The sequence below is a fragment of the Quercus robur genome, chromosome 3, assembly GCF_932294415.1.
Source record: "Quercus robur chromosome 3, dhQueRobu3.1, whole genome shotgun sequence".
NCBI lineage: Eukaryota > Viridiplantae > Streptophyta > Magnoliopsida > Fagales > Fagaceae > Quercus > Quercus robur.
In genome coordinates, this window is record NC_065536.1 from 67,896,809 (window position 1) to 67,923,706 (window position 26,898).

At 39.0% G+C, this 26,898-nt stretch overlaps 1 protein-coding gene across 2 annotated transcripts in view; it reads left to right on the forward strand.

Annotated features, from left to right (window-relative positions):
* Positions 1–26,898, forward strand: part of LOC126719058 (MADS-box protein CMB1) — a 37,227-nt gene that overhangs the window by 4,405 nt on the left and 5,924 nt on the right. Inside the window, exons 2-7 of one of the 2 annotated variants that reach the window (XM_050421609.1) lie at positions 5,179–5,257; positions 5,432–5,493; positions 5,782–5,881; positions 6,269–6,310; positions 6,401–6,442; positions 24,102–24,173. In XM_050421609.1, the coding sequence (XP_050277566.1) occupies positions 5,179–5,257; positions 5,432–5,493; positions 5,782–5,881; positions 6,269–6,310; positions 6,401–6,442; positions 24,102–24,158 (382 nt within the window). In that variant the 3' untranslated portion in view covers positions 24,159–24,173. Of the gene's footprint in view, positions 1–5,178; positions 5,258–5,431; positions 5,494–5,781; positions 5,882–6,268; positions 6,311–6,400; positions 6,443–24,101; positions 24,174–26,898 lie in introns of those variants that run through there. The other variant, XM_050421608.1, reaches the window with a different exon arrangement.

A 26,898-nucleotide genomic window follows, 5' to 3' on the forward strand; every position in this document is an offset into this window, starting at 1 on the left:
GTCACAAATATATCTTTTAATCCTAATTTCTTAGACAATCTTGTAAAGGAATTATAGCCTAAAGCTTTAGTAAAGATGTCAGCCACTTGTGCATTTGTTGATACATGAAATGTCTTAATCATTCCCTCTAAAATCTTATCTCGAACTAGATGGCAGTCTACTTCAATGTGCTTAGTCCTCTCATGGAAGACTGGATTAGCAGCTATGTACAATGCTGCTTGATTGTCACAACATAGCATGGCCGGCCTAGAGTGTTCAACCTTTAAATCCATGAGTAATTGCAAAAACCAAGTTATTTCACAAGCCACACTAGCCATTGCTCTATACTCAACTTCTGCTGAGGACCTTGAAACCTCTCCTTGCTTCTTTGATCTCCATGAAATCAGTGAGTCACCTAGATACACAGCATAGCCTGTCAAAGATCTTCTTGTATCAGGGCATCCAGCCCAATTTGCATCACAAAAGGATTTAATATGCAAATTAGTCTTGCTAGGAAAGAAAATCCCCTTCCCTGGTGACCCTTTTATGTATTGTAGTACTCTGTGAGCTGCTAGTAAATGAGGTTCCTTTGGCTGTGAGACAAATTGGCTTAACCTATACATAGCATAGGTAATGTCAGGTCTTGTTAAAGCTAAATATAACAGCCTTCCAATTAATCTCCTGTACTAACCCGGGTCTGCAAGTGGCTTGCCTTCATACTTAGACAATCTCAAATTTTGCTCCATAGGAAACTTCACAGGCTTAGAACCAAGAAATCCAGTGTCCTTTAAAATTTCAAGGGCATATTTTCTTTGGTTTAAACTGATACCTTCATCAGTTCTTGCTACCTCAAGTCCTAAGAAGTATCTTAGTGGACCAAGGTCTTTCAAACCAAACCTGTCGTCAAGCAATTTCTTCAAACCAGCAACACAGTCAGGGTTATTTCCAGTCAGTAATATATCATCCACATAAACCAATAACACTGTAAAAGAAGTTCCTTGAGTATGAGTAAACAAAGAATAGTCTGACTTAGATTGCACAAACCCCATTTGCATAATAGTGTTTGAAAACTTTTCAAACCATTGCCTTGAAGCTTGCTTGAGGCCATAAAGACTTTTGTTCAACTTACATACCAAATTCTGCTCCCCCTTGCTGTGAAAACCAGGTGGCAAACACATATAAATATCCTCAACTAAGTCACCATGCAAGAATGCATATAGGTTGATATTGGTGGGACAAATGGTAGGTTCAAATTAGAACCAATAATAACTAAAAACCTATGATTTGTTGTGAAAATATTGTGGATGTAGCACTTTTCCATATTTTAAGGATGTAAATGTACAATGAGTCATAATTTAGGAGGGTAAAGCGTGTATTCTAATGGTTTAGCGGGTAAATGTAGAAGGAAGTATAATTTAGAGATAAGGTGTGCATTCTTATAGTTTAGAAAGATAAGTGTAAAGAGAGTATTGTTTGGGGGTAAAGAATAATTTCTACTATTTATTCGTAAATTCCACAAGCTTCTCAACCAATCATTGCTTTCTAGTTTCTCCCACAAGTACGGATTCAGAAAATTATGTTGGGCGGCCAAATTGAATGCAGCATTTCCTATATAATGGAATATATAAAAGATTTTTATGGTTGGGGAAGGGGATATAATATTTTTGGTAAATTACATTTAAACCACATAATTTATTGTTCATTTTAAATTAAATTACACACTTTTATAAGTTTCAAGCTAACCTCTGTATTTTCAAATATGTTTTAATTCATATCATAAACCCATTATGGGTAATGTTGCTAATGAAAATTCCTAAAACAAAATGACTCCGTATTAAATGAGTTGAAGTGAAATAATATTCATAGTTTCATATATAATGGATGCAATTGTTGCAAATAACCACTTTAGGCATTTTCCATTACTGGTATAAGATTTATCAAAATTTTTGAAAGTCTTGGGTTTAATTAGATGATACCTCTAAATTTTGGAGTTTAAAGTGTAATTTATTATGGTTTGAAATGAATCTTGTTTTTTATTGGATGATAAGTGCAGACTTGTTATGGCTCGTAGAATAGCCACATTTGCGCTAGACCCTAGAAGGACTAATTAATTTACAATTGGAATTACTTGTGATTTCTTATATAATCTAGTTTGACTTGATAAACACTGATAAATGTGAGACTCAGAATATATTTGCACAACACATACTCACATGCTTATGCAATCTAATCCACATAATTTGGTATATTTGTTTGGCTGATTGAATGCATTTGAATATTTCCTACAGTTTTAGGATTGTATCTGTCAAGTCAAGGGGTTTCTTAATTTATTTGCTTGTATATATTGGAGTAATGTTAGGAATACTTCAAATTTCACTACATAGAACTTATAAATTGATGTGTCACCGATCAAAAAAAAAAAAAAAAATCATTTATTAAGTCATTGAAGCTTATTAATCAATTTGTAAATTTGTAAATTTTATGCTATAATATTTGCCACAGCTCTAGCGTTTTCCAATATATTATATCTATTTGTTCTTCACTTATAACATGTACTTACACATGTATGTATGTGTATTCATACATAAAATTTACACATGACTCAGTTTCAAATATCCAATTCAAAAAAAAAAAAAAAAAAAAGGAAACGAAAGAAAAGAAAGAAGAAGAAAAGTAAATGACCTCTGTGATGGAAGACATTAAAATTTTTTAAAATATATTATTCTTTCTTTTTAAATGACTAATTCACTTAATAGTGATTAAGCTAGATTTCTATTAATTCATGATTTTAAAAAAAAAATTGTTAAAGCTATAACAAATTCTAATACAAAAATTTAACAAACTGATGTAATAATGATTGTAATTTGTGCCACTTCAAGAAGATAATAAATAAGTAATTGAATGTATGATGTTAGTGATATTATAAAATTTACAATATGAGGCTTACAAAGATGTATCATCAATCACAAAAAAATAATTCAAACATGCATTTATTATGTTGTTGAAATATATTAATTATATTTCTTATGACATCAATTTATAAAGTCTATGTATAAGATTTTTTTATTTTTGAGAAATAAACAGACACAAGGGGAGAGGGAATGCATAAGAATTTATAGTTTCTCTAGTATTATTCTATTTGAATTTCTTCTTGTGATTGGTGACATATCTATTTGAAGAACTATGTAATAAAATTTGTATTATCTCTAGTATTACTTAATTTTTTAAGTCTTCTTAAAAGTGGAGAAAACAAATGTATAATTAACATTTTTTATACTTAAAAAAACATATTTTAAAAAAAAATTATCACTTGGTGCCCCATATTTAGGGGACCTTTTCTAGTATGGGACACTAGGCCATGACCTAAGTGGCCTAGGCACAGGGCTAGCCCAAGATGGCGGAGATGGAGGAGGAGATGAACTAGAATGGGATAGTTAACGGATAATAAAAGAAAATAAATAAAAACGATTTTTTGTTGTAATATTCACATGAGAGTACTGCTATTGGTTAAGTAGTGAAGCTCCACATTAAATACAAATGACAAGAATGAGTTGTTTTTTCTGTTGTTGTTTTATTTATTTTTTATGGAACAATAATGAGTTGTTAATATAACATAATTAATCCCAAATTTATTGACTTAAGTTTCTGGATCAAGTACACTGTTCCTATATATTATATTAATTACTCAGATTAGTCTTCTAAAACAAAAAACTCAAATTAGAGTCTCCGTAAAGTGTTATTCCTCCAATAATTCTAGGGTTGTCCACGAGTCGGGTTGGGTTGGGTTTGTTCCCAACCTGGACTTGACCCGAATGTGGCGGGTGGATGAAAATTTGACCCGAAATCGACCATGAGATCTAGTCGGATTTTTCAATTTAGGTCTCGTCAGTTTCGGGTTGATTCGAGTTGGTCTCGTGTTTTATCACCAGGGTCGAAATCTAGTTGGATCCGGCTAGATCTGGTTGAATCTGTCTAGATCTGGCCAAAATATGGCCGGACCCGTCAAGATTTGGTTGGATCCGTTGAGATCTAGCCTAGATTTTGTTGGATAACAGTGAGATTTTGCTGGATCTTGAAGGATCTGGACCAGTTCTCGATGGATCTCGACGAGATCTCCTCAGATTTGGTCCGAAATTCATAATAATTTGCCGGAAAGGATAAAGGTTTTGGTTCGGGTCGGGTGTCACGGGTTTTGAAACGAAAAATCGACAACCAACTCGTGTGGGGTTGGGTTAGTGAGTTCGGAACCCGCATCTAACCGCCAGAGTTGTCAGATTGGGTGGCGGCGGATTGGATGCGAGCGGGTTGGCCGGGTTGAGTGGGTTGGCGGGCCGCGTGGATAGTCCTAAATAATTCTATTTGTTTTCCTGACTTGGAAGTGATTTGGATATCTCAATTATAGTTATTCTCACTAAGAGTTTTATGATTCAATGGCATTGCCTAGTCTCCCTTAGGAGGAAAACTTGGGTTCAAATTCCCCCACCATATGTTAATTATACATATTCTCACTTTTAGCCAAAGTGGTTTGATCAACAAAAAGATGAGGTTTGTGTGTGTCTATATATATATATATGAAACTTTTCTCCTATTCCACATTTTCGCATTGCTTGACCAAAAACGGCTTGGTTTTAAAGCTGGCTTGGTTGATACATCATACATGGTCTCCAGTTTTATTTAGGGATGACCTCGCAAGTTGGGTCCTTATCAATAGGTCTTAGGTCTAAGCCCCAAAGATATGAATGGAGCTTGAAGTTAGATATGAAACATTACAAACTTCCTATTAAAAAGAATGACTTTTTTATTTGGAGTTATGAGAGCAGAATGTAAGTCATATGTCCTTTACTCGGTGATAAAGAAACTTCATTTGCATAAAGGAGATACCATTGATCTACCCTAGGTTTTTAACTTTCACCTTTATTTGCCTTTTTCTGTTTTTGTTTTTTTGTTTTTTGTTTTTACATTACATAATGGAATGTAATCCTAGGCTTGTTGCCCATTCCTGACTGTTATTGTTTGGATTCAAATCCGTAACTTGTTGCCCGTTCATCTGTGAGTATTTACAAACTTGAAAATTAGATTTTAAATACTTTCATATATAAAAGGGTTTTCTAGCATTTTATTCGCTGCAAAGCGACCTATCTAGTTATTTTAATTTAGCAGCCTCACTGTCAACTGTTTTTTTTTTTGCCTTAATTCCAGCATGGCTAGGACACTTGAGAAGTATCAGCGATGTAGTTATGCAACACTAGAGGCAAACCAGCCTGCAAAGGACACACAGGTAGTTCAATCTCTTTCTCTAACTCATGCATTAATTAATGTCACATCAAAGGAAAAGAATAGTTTCTTTGTTGATTATACTTTCCATATTATGTGAATGATTTTCCTCTCCGCATATATATTGTCATGCTGATTCGTGACAATGTTACCTAACTGCTTTCACATGTCCTAGCAGAGCAGCTACCAAGAATATCTGAAGCTAAAGGCAAAAGCTGAGGCCTTGCAACACACACAAAGGTATCATCATTGTTTATACATATGTGTTTTAAGATTTTTGTTTCACGCAAACTCAGTGAAAAATAAGAGACAATGAGAGAAAATAGACACGGATAAATAGGTTATACTCTCTTTACTTTCTCCTTAAGAATATTAGCTGCTATCTCTATTAATATGTTTGCATGATGATAACTTTGGTAAATTAATTAGTTACTTTTTTCCATTTGTGCCAAAGCATGCATTTTGCAATGTACACTAGGCAAATGTAAGTACTAGACAATGTTCACCTAAAACTTTAACATTCTTTAGAAATCTTCTTGGGGAAGAGTTGGAGCATATGGGCGCAAAAGAGCTTGATCAGCTTGAGCATCAGCTGGAACAAACACTGAAGCAAATAAGATCAACAAAGGTATTCAAAAGTTATGTATGCACTTGGAGGGTTTATTTATTTTAGATATGTGCTTGGAGTTTTATAACAGAGTGGATTTTATATTTGGGCAACTAGTATTGGTTCCATTGAATTTATACCGGTGCGTTTTATCTCTGAGTCCTTCTCTTCTAATCATTAATCATTATATCTCTTTAACCTTTTCTTCTAATCATTTACTTTGTGTTTGTCCTCAGCTCTCTTCATCACTTTGATTTTCATTTCGCAATAAGATCGTTGTCTACATTTTTTTTAAGACTTTATCTATCACATATCTTATAGAAAAACCCAGATGCTTCTGAACCATTATTTTATGATATTTCTATTACCAAATTAATTCTTATGAATTATGGTATATATGTCTTGCAGACGCAGTTCTTGCTTGATCAACTTTCTGACCTTCAAAAGAAGGTATATATATAGATGCCTAGAATTTTTACTCTTGCTTATCTATGTAAGTAGTTATATGACATATATTATCAAGGCTTGATGATTGTGCAGGAAGACCTGCTCTTGGAAACCAACAAAGCCTTAAGGATAAAGGTACTGAACATATCTCTAAAATTCTGGAAAAATATTATCTTTATGTTTCAAATAAATCTATTTTATAATTCAAATTAAATATTACAAATTTAAAAGTTTAAATAGTGTCATGCCAATTAAAAATAAATTACTAGTTAATAAACTTCATGTTTGTCTGTTTAGACCCCTTGAGAAACAGATTAGTTTAACCTAATGAATTAGCAAAGTATTTACTTAGGTTAATAATGAGATCTAGGTTAAACACGTGCAAACATATTACTTAGCGCGGAAAAGTAAAGAAAACAATAATATAATGACTCAGGAAAACCAATGAAATAAACAATTTCAAGGTAAAAACTTGGGGATAATTTAACCTAGCTATCTTTAAGGTAAACAAATCCACTATGATAAAATGAAAGATTACAATAGATTTAAACCCTAAATCTAAACCTACCTCAAGTAGAACTTACTAATACGATCACGAGTAGCTCCGACTCCAATGACTCTTCTATCTTGGATTTGTTGAACACAAACTTCCTGTTTGTGACTTTGAGATCCCACTCAAATTAGGTTTCAGATCACCTTCAGTAGTAAGATCTTTAGTAGCAACTTGTTTCCACCAGTTCTTGATTGTAGATCTCATTTCGGCAAATACTTGTTGAGTTAGAAGGTACAAAAACCTCTCAAATATCACAGGATTAACTCACAAGTCTTCCAAGAGCTCTGAAAATGTAATTAGGGTTTTCCTTTTATACTAATTAGTGATGGACTGAAACCCTAAACGTTTTCGCGGACTTGGGGCTGATTTAAATTCTGCAGAATTGACTTATCTGCTATTTTCGATTGGTCAAGTCTAATCTTCGATCGATCGAGCTTCACAGAACTTGAACTCTCCTTTCTACAGCTTGAATGTTCTAGAATCTTGATTTGTACAATTTTGATCAATGTTTAACACCTAATCTAGACATGTTTTTATTCTTGGTTTGCCAACATACACAAAATAAGAATCTAAACATTTAAACCTAAATATTTAGAAACTAACACTTTAGACTTAAACCAATACTTATTTCATGATCTATCCAATGATAACGGTTGGGGAAGGTGGAGTCATGAAATGAAAATTTCATTGGCCAACCTTAATTATACACTTAGTGGTGTGCAATACAAATTTTTTTTTTTTTTTTTTAAACTAAAAAAAATCCTTATTGTAAGGGCCTAATTTAGATTTCTAGCTTAACGGGTATATAGACTTAAGCTCAAAACAGCCTGAAACAATAAATTTGTAGAGAATGGGTTGGAAAACTAGGCTCTAGTGAATTAGATAACATAAAAATAGATTTTGATGCCAAAGAAAGAAAGATAACAAAAGTTTATTAAGGAATAACGTTCTCGGATTGGTCCGAGGACACTGATTCTTAAATATTTACTCTTAAAGCTTTGTTACAGATCTTTTTTTCAGTTTTTTCTGGTCCCCCTCCCCATGGAGGGTCTCTCATGTTATATAGCCCTCTTTGGACCATCTTGATCCTACACTTGTTTATCATCTGAGCCCTTACTTGAGTACCTGTCCCATCAGACACCCTCTTTGGCTTTCTATGAGTTGCGTTTGCCAAGGCAACACAGTTCAGAGGTCTTCTCCACATAAATGTGGCCAGAAAAGTAGTTGTAGTGCATTTAATGCGGTGGTAGTAGATTTTCCTTAGATATTTTTGAGTTTCCTTTCTTCTTGCACGTTCATGAGACACGTTCCTATTGTTGGAGCCTTTTGGAGGGCTACCTTAGTTGCTAGAATACATACTTGAGCTACATTCATCATATCCGAGGAGGAGCCCCTCCTCGGACCACCTTCTGTTTGTTCCTCACTTATGAGACTTAAACTGGGAACCCCTGACTACTATTTGCCCTTCCTCGAACAATTCAGCGTCCTCGAACAAAAGCCCAAGGTCCAACATATTATTCTGGGCCTTTATCCCTACAATAACTCCTCAAAATTCCGGTTTTTTCCTCTCATCCGAGGAGAAAAAGTGGGATTTTGATTCCCAAGAGATGAAGCCAACTAACTTCTTGATTTACACATGTGGGAGTACAGTTTAACGCGCCTTATAATTGCTGTTATCGTTTCAAAGTTTGGGAGGTGCCATTGATTGCTCTAGGCGGCGCCTTGTTCCCCAGATCTAACGGTGAGGTGCATATCCAACGGTGGACCTTTTTCTTCGAAGTTTGAGCAAGATAACTCCCACTCAATTTCTTCTCCTATAAAAGGCGCCTGAAGGACTTCTTTTTTCTCATTTTGCAAAAGCTTTCAAACTTTCAAGAATTCTCAAACTCTCCAAAACTCTCTACAGTGTCGCTTATTCACTTCCCGAAAGTTTTCATTTTTCTCTTAGGCTGTTTTCTCCTCGGACGGCCTCCTCGACCCTCTTTTCTTTTGAAAGACTTTTTTAGTGTCACTTGCGTTTACTTAGATGGGTAAGTTCAAATACTTAGTAGACTCCTCGGCCAGTATGGAGGGTTTTAAGGCCAAATACCGTATTCTGGAGGTAGTAGCCGTGCAATATTGTGCCCCAGATCGAATTCTCACTGATAGAGAAGTGAATGAAGTCGTCTTTCCTATGATTTCTTTCTTGGAGGGAGGAATGACGCTTCCCATAGGTAGGGTAACTAGGGATTACCTGATTAACCACAGACTGACTCCCTATCAGTGTGCCCCCAACCTCTTTAGGGTCTTGGGCTGTGTAGACGCTCTCAATGAGCAGATGGGCTTGGGGCTCACGTGGCTTGATGTGGTCCACCTGTACGAGTGCCATAAGTTCACCGGTGTGGGATATTATCTAAAGTCCCAGTCCGACATCGTTAGACTGATATCGTGCCTTCCCAAGTCAAACAAGGGTATGAAGGACGATTACTTCCTGGTCTCCGAGGAGTGGTATGATGGTCTTCACTGCCCAACTCGGACGGGGGATCTAGGTGGGGTGCCTTAGGATTAGGTCCCGTAGTTTAGTTTCCTTGATATTTCGTCTTCTCGGATGATAGTTTTTGTTAACCTAACCATCATTTCCTCCTCGAATGCTTTTTTGCAAAAAAAACCACGTCACTCTGAGACTAAGTCTGGTCAACGTACCGGCCCTTAACAAATTACTGAGATCTGAGATTTTCGTAAGCGAGGACGGACAACTACGGGCTACTCCTTTGATTTTGGATTACGAGCCTCTACCTCATATATTCCAGGACGCAGGTCAGGCAATAAAGGCTGGTGATCCTCGATTGAATCGAATAGACGTCTCCAAGCCAGGGTTTCTAGCTTAAAGAGATCTTCCACCTGTTGAGTTACCCATCGAGCGTGTTCCCCAGGAAGTAGCTGCTCCAAGAGAAGGGACAGATTCTGCACACTTGTCTCTCTTGGCCAAGATGGACCAGTTTCGCCTTGAGGACGAAGGTGAAGTTCTAGGCGAGCCGATAGTGCTCTCGAAATTCGAGGCTGACATTGACAGGCTTTCGGCAGCCAATACTTTGGGACTAGTGATTGCCTAGATTGACTCTGACTCCGAGGAAGAGGGAATGGCTCTAAACCAGATGAGAAGTTTGCGAGACCTCATGGCCTTTAGGAACAAGGGGGCAGCTTCACAAGAAGTACCCAAGTCCCAAGTCCCTCCAACTCTTCCTCCTCCTCCCCTTACCGATCTTGGCCTGCACGGGATGAAAGACATGAATAAGAAAAGGCCATAACAAGAGATTGAGGAGGGAGAGTTACTCCCTCAAAAGGGCACGAAGCAACAAAAGACTGCCAAGGATCCAAAGGACAGGAGGTCCTCATCCATGGACAACAGAGAAGAGCAAAACCCAACCGAGGTGCGCCTACAACAGCGTGCTTGGTCGCCTCGGCTAGAGGTAGATGGGGCCACCATTCCGTGGAACGCCTCCGTCAGGGAGTATTAAAGAGGTCATTCTGTGCATGTGGCTGAGGCCTTGGAGCAACCACTCCTCCTGCCCAAGGACATGGATGCCTTGAGGAAGCTGAAGCAGCATGACCTTTTCTTGTCCCTAAAAAGGGACCTTACTCTGATAAGTCCACATTCTCATTCTTTTTACTCGTTTTAGTACTAATATGCTTTCTCGTCTATTTACATGGGATTACAATATTGTTCTTATGCAGATTACCCAGGAGGTTTATGTGGTCGAGGAGTGGGTCAACAGAGCTAGGAACGATGCCAGGAATGAGGCTAACTTCTGCCTTGATGCCGAGAAGGCTTTAGGGGCCGCAAAGGAGGAGAATAAAGACTTGGCCACCAAGCTGACCGCATCGGAGAGGGATCGGAATAGTGCCTTGACCGGTCTAAAGAATGCTGAGACTCAAGCTGAGGACCAGCACAAGTTGCTTTATCAAATAGAGATAGAGCTGGCCACTTCTAGGCAACTTGCGCAGTATCTGAGGGCGAAGTTGCAGAAGGTCAGAGAGGCAGCTCAGTTGGCCAAGAAGGCACTGGAGGCTGAGAAGCAAGCAGCCTATACTCTTGGCGTAGAGGAAACACAAGCCAGGCTGACTGAGGAGCTGGCTGAGGCATGCAGGGACTATTGCGATGCCACATGGGTTGAAGCCCTTAACATTGCAAGAGTTCCTACAGACTCGAAGTAGAGACAGTAGGGAAAGACCTACTATCACCCTGATATCCGTGCAATCCTGAGCGGCCTTCCACCTCCCTCTACCCTTGCTCCTAAGCCCTTGGAGCAGCCTTTGACTACTCAAGTTGCACTTCTTCTTCCCGAGGTTCCAAAGGGATCCAGCCAAGCTAGTGACCAAGGTCAAGGGGCCGAGGGGTCCAAAGATTAGGGCAAGGGTAAGGAGAAAAAGTCCTCTGAAGTCAAAGATGTCGCCAAGGATAAGGAAGTTGTTGCTAAGGCAAAAGAAGCAGAGGTCGAGCCTAAAGAAGCTGACACTGAGGCCAAGGATGCTCCTACCTCTCGGCCAGGCCAGCAAGAAGACCTTCATGCTTCTAGGGCAAAGGCTTAGTACTTAGGAACTTTTTGTAGTACTTAGGAGTTTTGTAGTGCCACTTTGTCACTGAATGTAATTTACTCTTCTTATTTAATAGAAATGTCTTTTTTATTTTTTTATTTTTTTATTTTTTTTATTTTTTAATCTCGGAAATCCCTTGCACTTTTATTTTATATGCTTTGAGGATTATCACCATTATAAATAGCGTTGTGTCGTTGCTACTTTATACTTAATAAAAACAGACAACAATACATTGCTAACAATTGGATCAATCTAATTAAGTACCAGCCATATGAGAGTTGTCCACATATCCTGATATAACTTGGGTTCTGCTTGAACACTTATAAAAAATGTCATAGTGTATTAATTTCCCCAAAACATTTGGTCCGAGGACTTCAGGCATGACTAAGGTTCTGTTTAAACACTTATAAAAAATGTCATAGTGTATTAATTTCCTCAAAGCATCTGATCCGAGGACTTCAGGCATGGCTAAGATTCTGTTTAAACACTTATAAAAAAATTTCAAAGTGTATTAATTTCCCCAAAGCATCTGATTCGAGGACTTCAGGCATGACTAAGGTTCTGTTTAAACACTTATAAAAAATATCAGTGTATTAATTTCCCCAAAGCATCTGGTTCGAGGACTTCAGGCATGACTAAGGTTTTGTTTAAACATTTATAAAAAATGTCATAGTGTATTAATTTCCCCAAAGCATCTGATTCGAGGACTTCGGCATGGCTAAGGTTCTGTTTAAACACTTATAAAAAAAATGTCAAAGTGTATTAATTTCCCCAAAGCATCTGGTTCGAGGACTTCAGGCATGACTAAGGTTTTTGTTTAAACACTTATAAAAAATATCAGTGTATTAATTTCCCCAAAACATCTGGTCCAAGTACTTCAGGCATGACTAAGGTTCTGTTTAAACACATATAAAAAATGTCAGTGTATTGTATTAATTTCCCCAAAGCATCTAGTCCGAGGACTTTAAGCATGACTAAGGTTTTGTTTAAACACATATACAAAATGTTAGTGTATTCATTTTCCCAAAACATCTGGTCTGAAGACTTCAGGCATGACTAAGGTTTTGTTTAAACACTTATAAAAAATGTCAGTGTATTAATTTCCTCAAAGCATTTGGTTCGAGGACTTCAAGCATGACTAAGGTTCTGTTTAAACACTTATAAAAAATGTCATAGTGTAGTAATTTCCCCAAAGTATCTGGTTTGAGGACTTCAGTCATGACTAAGATTTTGTTTAAACACTTATAAAAAATGTCAGTGTATTAATTTCCCCAAAGCATTTGGTCCGAGGACTTCAGGCATGACTAAGGTTCTGTTTAAACACTTATAAAAAATGTCATAGTATATTAATTTCCCCAAAGCATCTGGTTCGAGGACTTCAGGCATGACTAAGGTTCTGTTTAAACACTTATAAAAAAAAAAGAATAACAGGAAGTATAGCACATTTACACAACAAATGGACGTATTGATAAAAGAAACTTTTATTAATAATAGTACCTCTTCAGGTTGTTTACATTCCAAGGGCGTGGTATTACATGCTCATCTAAGTCTTCCAAAAAATATGCTCCTATGCCAGCCACCGAGGTGATGCAGTATGGTCCCTCCCAATTGGGCCCTAGCTTTCCCCACCCTAGGTTCTTTGCAGTACCTAGAACTTTTCTCAACACCAAGTCACCAGGCGCTAATGGCCTTAACTTTACATTGGCATCATAACCTTACTTGAGTTTGTGTTGGTAGTATGCCAATTGAACCATTGCATTCTCTCTCCTTTCCTCAATGAAGTCTAAGCTCTTTTCTAATAGATCATTGTTGCTACTTGGATTGAATGAGCTGGTCATCGTTCGGAAGCCGGTCTCCAAAGGAATGACAGCTTCGGTCCCGTAGGTCATTGAAAAGGGGGTTTCCTTGGTGGATCTGCGAGGCGTGGTTCGGTATGTCCAGAGGACATGTTGCAGCTCTTCCACCTATTTTCTCTTCACGTCATCCAACCTATCTATTCTTAATTCCCAAGTCACAACAATATCTCCTAAAAGATTTGCTATCGAACTGAAGGTCGTTGTCTGAGATGAGGGTATAAGGGACTTCGAATCGGGTGACAATGTTTTTTCAAACGAAATTTTTGGCATCCACGTCCTTGATATTTGCCAAAGGGCTCAGCTTCAACCCATTTGGTGAAGTAGTCTGTGCCAACTAGTAGGTATCTCTTGTTTCCTGCTGCTTTGGGGAAAGGGCCTACAATGTCTAAGCCCCATTGCGCGAACAGCCAAGGGCTGGACAGAGGGTTAAGGACTCCCCCCGATTGGTGCATGTTTGGCGCAAACCTTTGATATTGGTCGCATTTCCTTACATATTCCTGTGCTTCCTTTTGTATTTTTGGCCACCAGTAGCCTTAAGTGATGGCCCTGTGTGCCAAAGATCTACTTCCGGTGTGGCTCCTACAGATCCCCTCGTGTAACTCCTCCAGTAGTAATTCTATTACCTCGGAGTGTATGCACAGCAAGTATGGCCTGGAAAATGAGCGTTTATATAACTTTTGGTCCTTGGACAGCTAGAATCAAGGAGCCTTCCTACATACCTTGACTGCTTTTGATTTTTCCTTAGGCAGGATGTCATCCTTCAAGAATGATATTACAGGGTCCATCTAGCTAGGCCCTACCTTGACTTGGTGAACATGGACCATTTCTCTCTCCACCCCTGCAGGTTTGTACAAATCTTCTACAAGGATGACCTGAGTTAGGCCCTGTGCCGAGGAGGTCGCAAGTGTGGCCAGGGAATCAGCATGGGTGTTTCCACTTCTAAGGATGTGCAACAGGTTGAAAGATTTGAATCCTGATCGTAGGTGTCCCACCTAACTTAAGTACCTCTGCATTCTTTCGTCCCTCGCTTCAAATTCTCCTTTTACTTGGCCAACAACTAATCTTAAGTCCGAGAACATCTCTATTACCTTCCCGCCCATTTTTTGAACCATGATCATTCCCATCAGCAGGGCCTCATATTCAGTCTCGTTATTTGTGGCCGAGAAGTCCAACCTTAGCGACTTCTCAATAGTGATTTTCTCAGGGGATATTAATACTATCCCCACTCCGGACCCCTTTTGGTTTGCTGCACCATCGATGTATGCTTTCCAGGATAGGGGGTCCTGTTGGAAAATCATGCCAACCGATTTTCCATCCATGTGCTGTGCTTCTGTCACTTCTTCTAATGGGGGTTCGGCGAACTCGGCCACCAGGTCTGCGAGGACCTGGCCCTTGACAGAGGTACGAGGCATGTACTTGATATCAAAAGCCCCTAGGATCGTGCCCCATTTAGCAATCCTCCCCGTGTAATCATCACTTCGAAGTATATCTCTGAGTGGAAGCTGAGTCAGGACGACATCTGTATGTGCTTGGATGTAATAGGGAAGCTTTCGTATACCAAGCACCACCACCAAGACGGCCTTCTCTAGTGGTAGATAACGAACCTCGGCCTCATGTAGTGATTTGCTTACATAATAAACTGGTCGTTGTACACCACTGTCAAATCGTATCAACACCAAACTTACAGCGTGAGGGGTCACGGCGATGTAAGCAAACAGAACCTCATCCACCTCAGGATTGGACATGATAGGTGACCGTGATAGATATTCTTTAAGTTGTTGGAAAGCCAACGCATATTCCTCGGTCCATTCAAATCTCTTCCACTTTTTCATCAAGAGGAAGAAAGGTCTACACCTATCTGCTGACCGAGAAATAAACCAGTTCAAGGCGGCAGCCATTCCGGTAAGCTTTTGAACCTCTTTGGGATTCCAGGGTGGTTGTAAACTATTAATGGCTTTGATTTGATTGGGGTTAACCTCGATATGCCTGTGAGTCACCATGTATCTCGAGAACTTGCCTGATTCGACACGAAACGAGCACTTGGAAGCATTTAGGCGTAACCTATGTTTCCTCAGGATTTCAAAATTGTTTCCGAGGTCTCTAACGTGCTTAGACACCACCTTGCTCTTCACCACCATGTCGTCTATGTTGACCTCAATACTTTTGCCCAACTGGAGTTCAAACATTCTCGTCATCATCCTTTGATAGGTTGACCCTGCGTTTTTTAAGCCAAAATGACATCACCTTATAGTGGTAGTTTCCAGTGGGAGTGACAAATGCTGTCTTTTCTTGATCATCCAAGGCAAGTGGTATCTGATGATACCCTTGAAAGGCATCTAAGAAACTCATCCAAGGATGGCCCACCGTTGCATCCACTAATTGGTCTATTCGAGGCATAGGGAGGGGGTCTTTTGGGCAGGTCCTATTCAAATCCGTGAAGTCCACGCATACTCGCCACTTCCTACTCTTTTTTTTTTTTTTTTTTTTCACTACTACGGTATTGGCCAACCATTCGGGGTAGAAGACCTCCTTGATAGCCCCTGCCTTTTTGAGCTTCATCACCTCTTCCCTAACAGCGTCTGCATGTTCTTTATATAGGTGCCGAGGCGGTTGCTTCTTGGGAGTGATGGATGGGTTAACATTCAAATGATGGCAAATGCAATTCGGGTCCACCCCCTAGGCCTCATAAGCGTCCCATGCAAACACATCAATGTTTCTTTTGAGGAATACCAACAGCTCTTCCTTCTCTTGAGGAGGCAGCTGAGCCCCGACTTGAAAGAACTTCTTTGGATCACCACCTATGACAATTTTTCCAAATCCTTGCATTTCGGCTCTTCGGCTGGTCCATGGGCTGGCAACTCTAGAGTTTTTGATTGCTATAAGTCCCTTTCGGCAGCGGCCGAGGAACTGGCTTCGTGTCGATGTGAGATGGCGGCCACAAGGCATTGCCTAATCATAGGTTAATTCCCCATAATCTCTTCGACGCGGCCTTTCGAGGGGTATTTCACTTTCTGGTGCAGGGTAGATGAGACGGCTTCTAGAGCATGGAGTCAGGGTCTGGCCACAATAGCCGTGTAGGGGAAATATGCATCCACCACGATGAAGTCTACTTCCACCACTTCTGAACCAGTTTATATGGGTAGTCTAATCTGACATTTTGGAATAATAGTCTTCCCTTCGAAATTTACCAGAGGGGAATTGTAGGTTGTTAGGTCCTCGGGTTTTAACCTCAGCCCCTTGTATAGGTCGGGGTACATGATCTCGACAGCGCTACCCTGGTTTACTAACACTCTCTTCACATCATACCCCCATATCCTGAGTGTGACCACCAGAGCATCGTCGTGTGGTTGGATGGTTTCGATCTTATCCTCGTCCGAAAAGTCCAGAACGGATCGGATTTCTATTCTAGCTCTTTTAGGCTCCGAATTGTTGCTCTCGGGGGGAAACCGAGCTACAAACATCACTTTAGAGGGACAAGGACCGGTCCTACCGAGAGCAACGAAGATGACATTGATCATTCCCAAGGGAGGTCTTGAGGAATCATCCCTCCTAGGTTCTGAATTTGTTTGCCCCCCCTCCCTGGCCAATGGAATGGTGCAACAGCTGGTTCAGCTTCCTTTCTCGGACCAGCTGGTCCAAATGGTCCCACAAATTCTTGCAATCTTCCGTAGTGTGCCCTTGGTCCTGATGGTACTGGTAATAAAGGTTCTGGTTGCACATCAAGGGGTTTCCAGCTATCTTGTTTGGCCATTTGAAGAACGGTTTGTTCTTAATCTTCTCCAGAACCTAGTGCACTGGTTCTCGAAACATTGCATTGATCGCCTAAGTATTGGTAGATCCTGACTGATCAGCAAAATCTCTCCATGGTCGGTTGTTATTGTATCGGTCCGACTTGAAATCCCTCCTTTCATGAGGGATAACCTTATCTTTTCCTTTACCCAGTTGCTAGTCTTCCTTGAGTCTCTTATACTTGTCAATCCGTTCCATGAGTTGGCCCAGGCTGGTGACAGGTTTTCCCATTAGGGACTTCCTTAAACCATGCCTAGTTAGGAGGCCGCTCTTGAAGGTACTGATGGCGACGTCTTCAAAGTTACCATCTATCTCATTGTACATCTCCCAATATCTGTCTGAGTATGTTTTCAGGGTCTCTCCCTCTTTCATACTTAAGGATAGTAGGGAAGATAGGGGCCAAAGGACTTTGCTGCAGGTGACGAAGTGAGAACCAAACACTTGGGTGAGCTCCTTAAAGGAGCTTATGGAATTGGCCTTCAGGTAGTCAAACCATCTCATTGCTACGAGTCCTAGGCTGGATGGGAAGACCTTGCACATCAGGGCTTCGTCTCTAGAATGGACGGCCATTCTTTGATTGAAGTGGCTCACATGCTCTACGAGGTCTGTCCTACCATTATACATGGTAAACGCGGGCTGAGTGAACTGCCGGGGGAGTTTTGCTCGCTCAATTCTGCGCATGAAAGGCGATTTGGAGATTTGATCCAACGCCTTGCCCATAGTGTCGTTTCTCACACCTTTTCGAGGGGGGCTCTTATGCCTACGTTTGTGGTGGTGCTCCTCTTCATAGGAGAAAGACTCACTGGGTGGGGTCTTTGACCTTCGTCTGTAGCTAGCATCTTCTTCTCCGTTAGGGGAGGCATTCGGGTTGGAGGAGGCTTGCCTTCGCTGTGCATGGCACAGCTTTCTCTTCAGCTGGTCGAATTCCAGTTGCAGTGCTCTGGTATTCTCCTCTTGAGAGAGGTGACCCTTTCCCCGTGACTAGCTTCTTCTGGTCAGGGCACTATGCATACTCCCCTCTCGATCTCTTCTCCGCTCGAGATTGACAAAATGATTTTGACGTTGGGATCCTATGGACTCTGCCTGTCGTGGATTTGAACCTACCATGGTTGAACGTTGTGCACACTAACACCTAAGTATTCTTCCCCACAGATGGCGCCAATTGTAAGGGCCTAATTTAGATTTCTAGCCCAACGGGAATATGGACTTAAGCTTAAAACAGCCCGAAATAATAAATTTGTAGAGAATAGGTTGGAAAATTGGGCTCTAGTGAATCAGATAATAGGAAAATAGATTTTGATTCCAAAGAAAGAAAGATAACATAAGTTTATTAAGGAATAACGTTCTCGGATTGGTCCGAGGACACTGATTCTTAAATATTTACTCTTAAAGCTTTGTTATAGATCACTTTTTCAGTTTTTTCTGGTCCCCCTCCCCATGGAGGGTCTCCCATGTTATATAGCCCTCTTTCGACCATCTTGATCCTACACTTGTTGATCATCTAAGCCCTTACTTGAGTACCTGTCCCATCAGACACCTTCTTTGGCTTTCTGTGAGTTGCGTTCGCCAAGGCAACACTGTTCAGAAGTCTTTTCCACATAAATGCGACCAGAAAAGTAGCTGTAGTGCATTTAATGCGGTGGTAGTAGATTTTTCTTAGATATTTTTGAGTTTCCTTTCTTCTTGCATGTTCATGAGACACGTTCCTATCGTTGGAGCTTTTTGGAGGGTTACCTTAGTTGCTGGAATACATACTTGAGCTGCATTCATCATATCCGAGGAGGAGCTCTTCCTCGGACCACCTTTTGTTCGTTCCTCATTTATGAGACTTTAACTAGAAACCCCTGACTACTATTTGCCCTTTTTTGGACAATTCAGCGTCCTCAGACAAAAGCCTAAGGCCCAACATATTATTCTGGGCCTTTATCCCTACACTTATCAACCCTAAAAAGAAATGCATGAATGAAATACAGAAAAATAAAATCCTAAGCAAAAAAATTTTGGTCCAAAGGAATGAGCGTTATAGCATAAGGACCATGTCAGATAGACTTAGTAAAGTTAAGTCTTTTACATCCACACTTTCTTAGATGCAGGACTAAAGTTGGAGTTTCTAGACATATGAGATTCTTGATCAACTCCAGCATTGGTATAGAGACAAAGTGCCTTTACCAATTCGTGAATAAGTGTCAAAGGATCTTGTGCTTTTGGCACAGACACTTTTTGTTTAGTTGCTTGCAACTTGAAACAATTTGGGCGTGTATACCCAGCTCCACCATAGAAGTGACAAAACCATTAAGGCTAATGCTGTTTCTTACCTATAGAATGAGTAGATTTCTTGGGTTTTGTTTCACTAAGATCTACCCTAACTCTCCTAGTAGCTAGGACCTCTTCCTCAGGTATCCTAACATCAAGTTTAGGTATAGATATAGCAGGAAAATTTTTTGGAGGAGACATAACAGAAGATAAACCACTTTCAGCAAACCCTAAACTTGTCTTATCAGACGCAATTTTTTGGAACATTCAACATGTTATCAAGTTTAGAAGTATAAGTCCTATCGAGTTGTTCTCTAGCAACGCACAATTTAGATTCTAAACTTTTAACTTTTTCATTCAAAGACATGTTCTCAATCTTAACAACAGTTATGAGTTCATTAGCATCAAACAATTTGACTAAGAGATTTTTCTTTTCATGTTCAAGAATTTCTATCTTTCTCAATCCTAGGTCAACATTCATGGCATCTTTTGCAGCAATCTTGCAAAACTTGTTATATGCCTTTTGCAAGTCAGCATTTTCAAAGATTTCCTCGTCAGAAAGGTTCTCCTTAACAATCTCAGTTTCACTTACTACAGCTATAGCAATGAAAGCCATGCAATTTCCTTCTTGATCACTTTTAGACTTGTGATCAAATCCTTCATTTTCACTAAAAGTAACAGCCATAGTTTTACCCTTTGACCTTGTTGGGTTAAAATAGTTTGACCCCGATTAATTAATTCAATTACCGAAGTTGATTAATTATGTCAAATTACATGATATTCATGGAAGCACCAACAAATCACCAAATAAACTAAATGCAGTGGAAGATAAATTGAACACGTGATTTGTTAACAAATGGGAAAACCTCATTGAGTGATTTTAAGGTCACTACTCCCAAGAATCCACTAATCAACAATCAAGTGGTTACAAGTATAAGGAATCTTACCAACTACCCTTGGCCTATCCCGAAATACCAACCTACAGTTGAACCTTTACTCCAATACATAATTGGACTTAATCATATAGTAGCCTTCTTTCCCTTGATACACAAACCTCCAATTTGTGACTAATCCTTTGCACGGATTCCAAGTACGTGACTAACTCTAACAACCTGAACAAGTTTTGTTGACTACAAAGTTCTTCACTTCATCAATAATGAAGATCTGGAAGCACTCGGTTACAAAATCTTATGGCGTACAAATGTAGTAGCTTCACACAGAGAAAATAAGTCTCTTGATCTCTGTATCTGTATGTGACAGTCTTTAAAATAAGTCTTATATATGTCTAGGATTCTGAGAAAAAAAACCCCAAACAAATATGCAAGGCTGGGCCAAATTTCAGATCTAGAAATTCTGAAATCGCAATTCTCAAATAGATCGAGTTACTGTCAAGATATCTATCGAGCTTCACAGTAAGTCTCGATAGCAGGCTTCTATTAAGCTGTCTGTCAAGACTTAATAAACAGCTTTTCTTCACTTGTTTCTTGAACCAATTTTCATATATTTAATACTTGACTTGAACAACATGTTTCTTGAAGTACTAAACCTATCTTAGATTTATCAAATTACAAGTAAAGCGCATTTTGTCAAAGGATTAGCCAATTACACAAAATATGACACCAACAATCTCCCTCTTTGGCAATCCGTGGCAAAACCATAAAAAAACAATTATGAGAGAAGTCTTAACACAACTATTCCATAATATACAAAAGTACATAAGTCTAACCCTAACACCAACTCTTGAAAAACTTTGCTAGAAAAGAGACCATGGCATAGTAGACTTGTAACCTGTCTTAACTGAAACACTTAAACAAGATTCATCAAGGTATCAAGTTTGAAATATACAAGTTGTATACAAAAAGAAACATGTGTGCAAAGATAGAAAAGAAACAATACATGTGAGATAAAGGTGAAGAAAAACATGCATCATCTCATATATATATATATATATATATATCAAAGAATACAATGTAAGTAAAAAAGTGGTCATAAGACCACGGTACATGTAATGAGAAAAGAATACATCAAAACCTCACTACTTCCCTAAAAAAAAAAACTCAAGTACTACTCTACCCCTATCTAGTATGTCGTATGCTAGCTCTCCCCCTAACACCTAGACTACTCTCATCTACAAAACTACTTCCCCTTTTTGTCACAAGTGACAAAGGGTGTATGACTGAGAATCTCATCATCATACTCCGAGCCAAAAGCATCAACATCATCATCTCTACCATTTGAAGAAGAAGACTCTTCAGCAAGCTTCAGTGAAGGTGAGGGCGCAAAACCACCAAGTCGAGACTGGCGGCGAGCTATGCGATTGATTCTGGTGTTCACCTGACACATCTCATCGAATAGATGGTCTAGACGACTACCAAAATCAACACGCATGTGCTGAAACTACTCCATGATATCAGCAAGGGAGATAGTGACCCGAGATGAGGAAGAAGGAGCAGAGGATGAAGAAGGGCGAGAAGAAGGGGCTACTAGATTAGCTAGGGCTGCATTGGAAGGCTCCACTAGCGGTCGCTTTGCAGTAAGTTGTGCTGCACTCCGCCGGATAGACTCCTTGCTAATGGCACCAATGAAATAGAAATGAGGAGAGGGAGGGATAGTGATGCATGTGTGTGAGGATATGCATGATAGTTGAAGGAAAGATAAAATTATCATGTGTAGCCATGTCACGATAGCAGTTGATGATGGACTCTATCATGTGTGAAGGAAAGTCTATAGAAAGACCTTCCATAAAAGAAAGAAGAAAACGAGCATGAGGCTCAGTGATAGTGTTATAGTGTGACCATGGAGTGAGAACAAAGGTCATCACCATATTAAGGAATCGTGGTCCTTTAGTGAACTTAGTTGTGGAGAAATTAAAGGTACCTCCCCACAACATGCCATTCTCACAGAAGAGTAAGGCCAACTTGTCTCAAGAGATGGAAGTGAGACGAGGATGACTAGGGTAATCTGGATGATCCACCCTAGGAATAGGTAGTACCTCGGTGATAAAGTTTGGGGTGACTACGATAAGTGTACCACGAAATACTGTAGTAAACTGAGGCACAGAAGTATTGATGGAGTGCATATTGGAGTAAAACTCCTTTATGAATACATCGGGACACCTCGAGGGTTTCTCACAAAGAGAAGCCCATCCTTGTAAGCTAATAGCACCAGGTAGAGGAGTGTCTGGAAAGCCAAACAGAATGACCTAGTGTTCCGAATGAATCGCCCGGTCAGAAAAGTTCTTTGAGAAGTCAGCTCGTGCCTTTTTATCACGGAACCTAACAGAATCAGGGGGAAAGGAAGAAGAGGAAGAACCATGATGAATCAGGTTTTTAGAAGGAACAGACTTTTTTGGTGCCATGATAAGGAGACTAAACACGAGAGAGAGAAAAGATAGAAACAGAGTCACAACAGAAGGCAAGGATAGTAAAGAAAAGAATTAAAATATGCAATGCATGAAAATGTATAAACACGTTACGTGCAAAAATAAATTGCATCATGGGTAGAGACCCAATGCAACCTAACAACACTCACAGTTTTTAATTAAGCACACAATCCTAGAATGTATGAAACATTGTTATAATGAGCATAGAATGTAATGCATGAGCATATGAGCTCTTATTAAAAACACTTAACCCAAAAATTTGACAAAATCACAAAAACCCCAAAATTTTCCCCAAAAAAAATGAAAACTTAGGTAAGAAAATGCATGAATGCATGAAGACAAGGGAAAAGAAGAGATTAAGAACACTTACCAAGTGAGGGAGGCTTGGATAAGGCCGAAAATTTGATGGGAAGACTGATTTTAGAGAGAGAGTTGTTTAGGTCACGAGAGGGGAGAGAGAAGTCGAAATATTTGAGAAATAACAAAATCAGGTCAGACCTCAAACTATATATTGAAAATGCAACTCGATAGATCGAGGATGTATCAAGCTTCTATCGAGAACAAAAGCTTGATAGATTGAGAGGTATCGAGGAGGTATTGAAGGCAAACAATCTTGATAGATTGCGGAAGGCATTGAGGTGCTATCGAGTAGATAGTGACTCCAAAGAATTTGGCTCAATGGATTGGGTTATTTATCGATAGGTATCGAGCAAAAACCTAGAAATCTCGATAGAAGAGCTTGTATTGAGGAGGTGTTGAGCAGGTATCAAGACTTCTATCAAGGTATCTGTCGAAAGCCCTGAAGAAGAGATTTTTATGAGGAGAAACAACATAAAATGAATGCAAACAAGATAACCATCAAAGCAAGCATTCAAAGAGCATGTTAAAGCATAGATACACATTTTCAATTCTAGATGTAAAGCATTCCTAGATCAAAACACACTAAACTTATCTAACCAATTTTTATTTCAAAACAAGTTTGGACAGTTTAGAGAGCATATACTACTACACGTATTAGTTGTAATGGCCAAATCACATTGTACTTGTACAATAGTGTCAAAGGTAGCAAAGATTATGCGTGTTGTGTGTGAAACTTATGCAAGAGAGCAAGAGCATCATTATATGACAAGTAATGATATAGGAGGATCAAACACAATCACACACAATCATAATTTTTTGATGGGAACTATCACCTTTGAGATACATTATATAACTTCCACATCTCCTAGAAACACGCTTGCAACCATATTAAAAGTATTTTGATTCTTTTTGCTTTTCATATTCTTTGCATATTTTTCTTTTAAGCATATTATGCATGGGCATATAAGAGAAAGAAAAGAAAATGCCCAATTATGTAAGCTTGAACATCCTTGTTTTGCTATGCAGGTGCTACACCTTATTGAGCACGCCTTTATGAATTGCACACAGATGTTTTATGATTAACGAGTTTTAGTGGTGAGATGGTTATTTATGCATTTCTCTTAGGATTTTCTAGTCCTTCCCGTCAAAAAGAGTGATTTAAGATATAAAAGATAAGAGATCAACCAAATCATACAAATCACATAAAACGAGCCACAAAGCTCACATTGCTTAGTTGCACATGAGGATGCTCATCTAAGCTACAAAAGATACAAAGTTGGGAAACTTTGTTTCAAAGGCCATCAAAGGTACGCAAGTATCAGTATACACAAATACACACTGTTTTTGTATTTTTTTCGATTTTATTTTTATTTTTTTATGAAAAAGAACTTAAAAAAAACAAACAAATAAATAAAGAATCAAAACTAGACTGGCTCAACCCACAACATAAACCAATCAAGAGATTAGAAAAGAGGAGAAATTACTTAGGATCTTTTTCCTTCCAAACAAGAGACTTGGATAGAGATCCTTTCTTCTGCATGAACTTTTGTCTAGATGGATAAGGAGGAGAGTTGAAATTGTTGAAGTTCGAAAGAAACATGATTGCCTTCAGTTCACCAAGAGGGGCTAAAGAGAGTTGAAGTTGATTTTGGTTCCCTAAAGATGACACACTATTGCTTTATTAAGTGACTAACCACTTATAGTAGGAGGAACAAATGCTCCACAATAGTGACAGAAATGAGGCTTCTTTGGTGGAGACTTCTTATTGGTAGAGCGATGATTTTTTTGCTTAGTCTCTTTCTTACCAACCTTAAGGGGTTCTCCTAAAATAGATTTTCCCTTATCACTTCTATCCTTACTTACATTCTCAATTTTACTATCAGTTACCTCATCATTTTCAGAGTTATCATTATTAGTAGGAGGAACAAAAATAACTCTATTCAAAGCATTAGAAGAGGTACTACAAGAGGAGAGAGAGAGTGATTATACCTGAGACTTGCTTTGTCGAATGTTGACTTTTGAACATTCAGCATTTCATCTAGTTTGGTGCTTGAAGTCCTTTCCATTTGTACTCTAACTTGAAATAGTTTAGTATCTAGCTTCTTGGTCTTTTCAACAAGAAGATTGTTCTCAAATCTCAGTGCTCCAATGATCTGATTAGCTTTATCAAACTTGGTGGAGAGTTCCTCACGTTCCAACTCTACTTCACTAAGCTTTCTTATGGTCAACCTGTAGAGCTTCTCATGCTTCTCAGAGACTTTGTAGAGCTTGGTGTAAGCAGTGTGAATGTCATCATGATCATCCATCTTTCCAAACTTCGATTCCATGAGCTCTTCTTCTTCATCAACTACCTTTACTTCTCCCTCAATAGACTCAACAGTAGCTGTAAAAGCACTTACAATCCCTTCTTGGTCACTCTTATCAGAATCTGTTTTTGGTTCTGAATCACTTAAAGTGGTAGCTAGGGCTTTGCTCTTACCAATGGATTTGAGGTATGCAAGACATTCTTGTTTCATATGTTGAAATCCATGACACCCATGTTGAAATCCATGACACCCATAGTACTTTGGTCCAGTAGGAATACCATTGCCTTGACTAGCATCCTTAGATTCTCTCTTGCCCTTGTCTTGGGACTTATATTGAGAGAAAGCAGTTTGTTTGCAATCCTTATCACTAGCTTTGACATTCACATTTTTGATAAATTTCTTGAACTGTCTGGTGATATATGACTTTAGCTTGGTATCCTTATCATCAAATGACTCATCATTGTCATCAATCTTGGTCTTCAAGGCCATATTCTTGCCTTTGCCACCTTTGCCAACCCTTGCTAACCTTAGTTCATAAGTTTGCAAGTTTCCAATCAGTTCAGTCAAAGGAATAGAATCAAGATCCTTTGATTCTTCAATGGCAGTGATTTTAGCATAGAATCTCTCTGGAAGAGATCTGAGGATCTTCCTAACAATCTTGGGCTCTAGAATATGTTCTCCAAGATTGAATGCTAAATTCACTATGTCCTTGAGCTTGGCATAGAATTCATCAAATGATTCATCCTCATCCACCCTAATTTCCACAAAGCTAGTAGTGAGCCTTTGAAGTTTAAAGTTCTTAACAGCTTTAGTGCCCTTATAAGTATTCTGAAGAATTGTCCAAGCTTCCTTGGCATTGTTAGTTGAAGAGATTTTCTTGAATTCTTCATTTGTTATAGCACTAAACAGAGCATTCAATGCTTCACTGTTAAAGTTGGCAGCCTTGATCTTGGTATCATCCCATGTTGTGAGTGGCTCGTCAGGCTTTGTCTTACCAACTTCAACCGCAAGTGAGACTTTCTCATCCAAGGACTGCAAAAAAGCTCTTATGCGTACTTTCTAGTATGCATAGTTAGTCTTATCAAATAAAGGAGGAATAATCAAAGATTGCCCATGATTCATAACAACATGGGCCAATTGATCATACAGCAAAGATTAAAACCTAATCAGGGTGTGGCCGCTCTGATACCACTTGTTGGGTTAAGATAGCTTAACCCTGGTTAATTAATTCAATTACTCAAGTTGATTAATTATGTCAAATTACATGCAAATCATGGAAGCACCAACAAATCACCAAATAAACTAAATGCTATAGAAAATAAATTGAACATGGTGATTTGTTGACAAATGGGGAAAACCTTGCAAGGCAAAAATCCTATCAGGTGATTTTAAGGTTACAACTCCCAAGAATCACTCATCAATAATCAAGCAGTTACATGAATAAGGAATCTTACCAACTACCATTGACCTATCTCGAAATACCAACTTACAGTTGAACCTTTGCTCCAATACCCAAT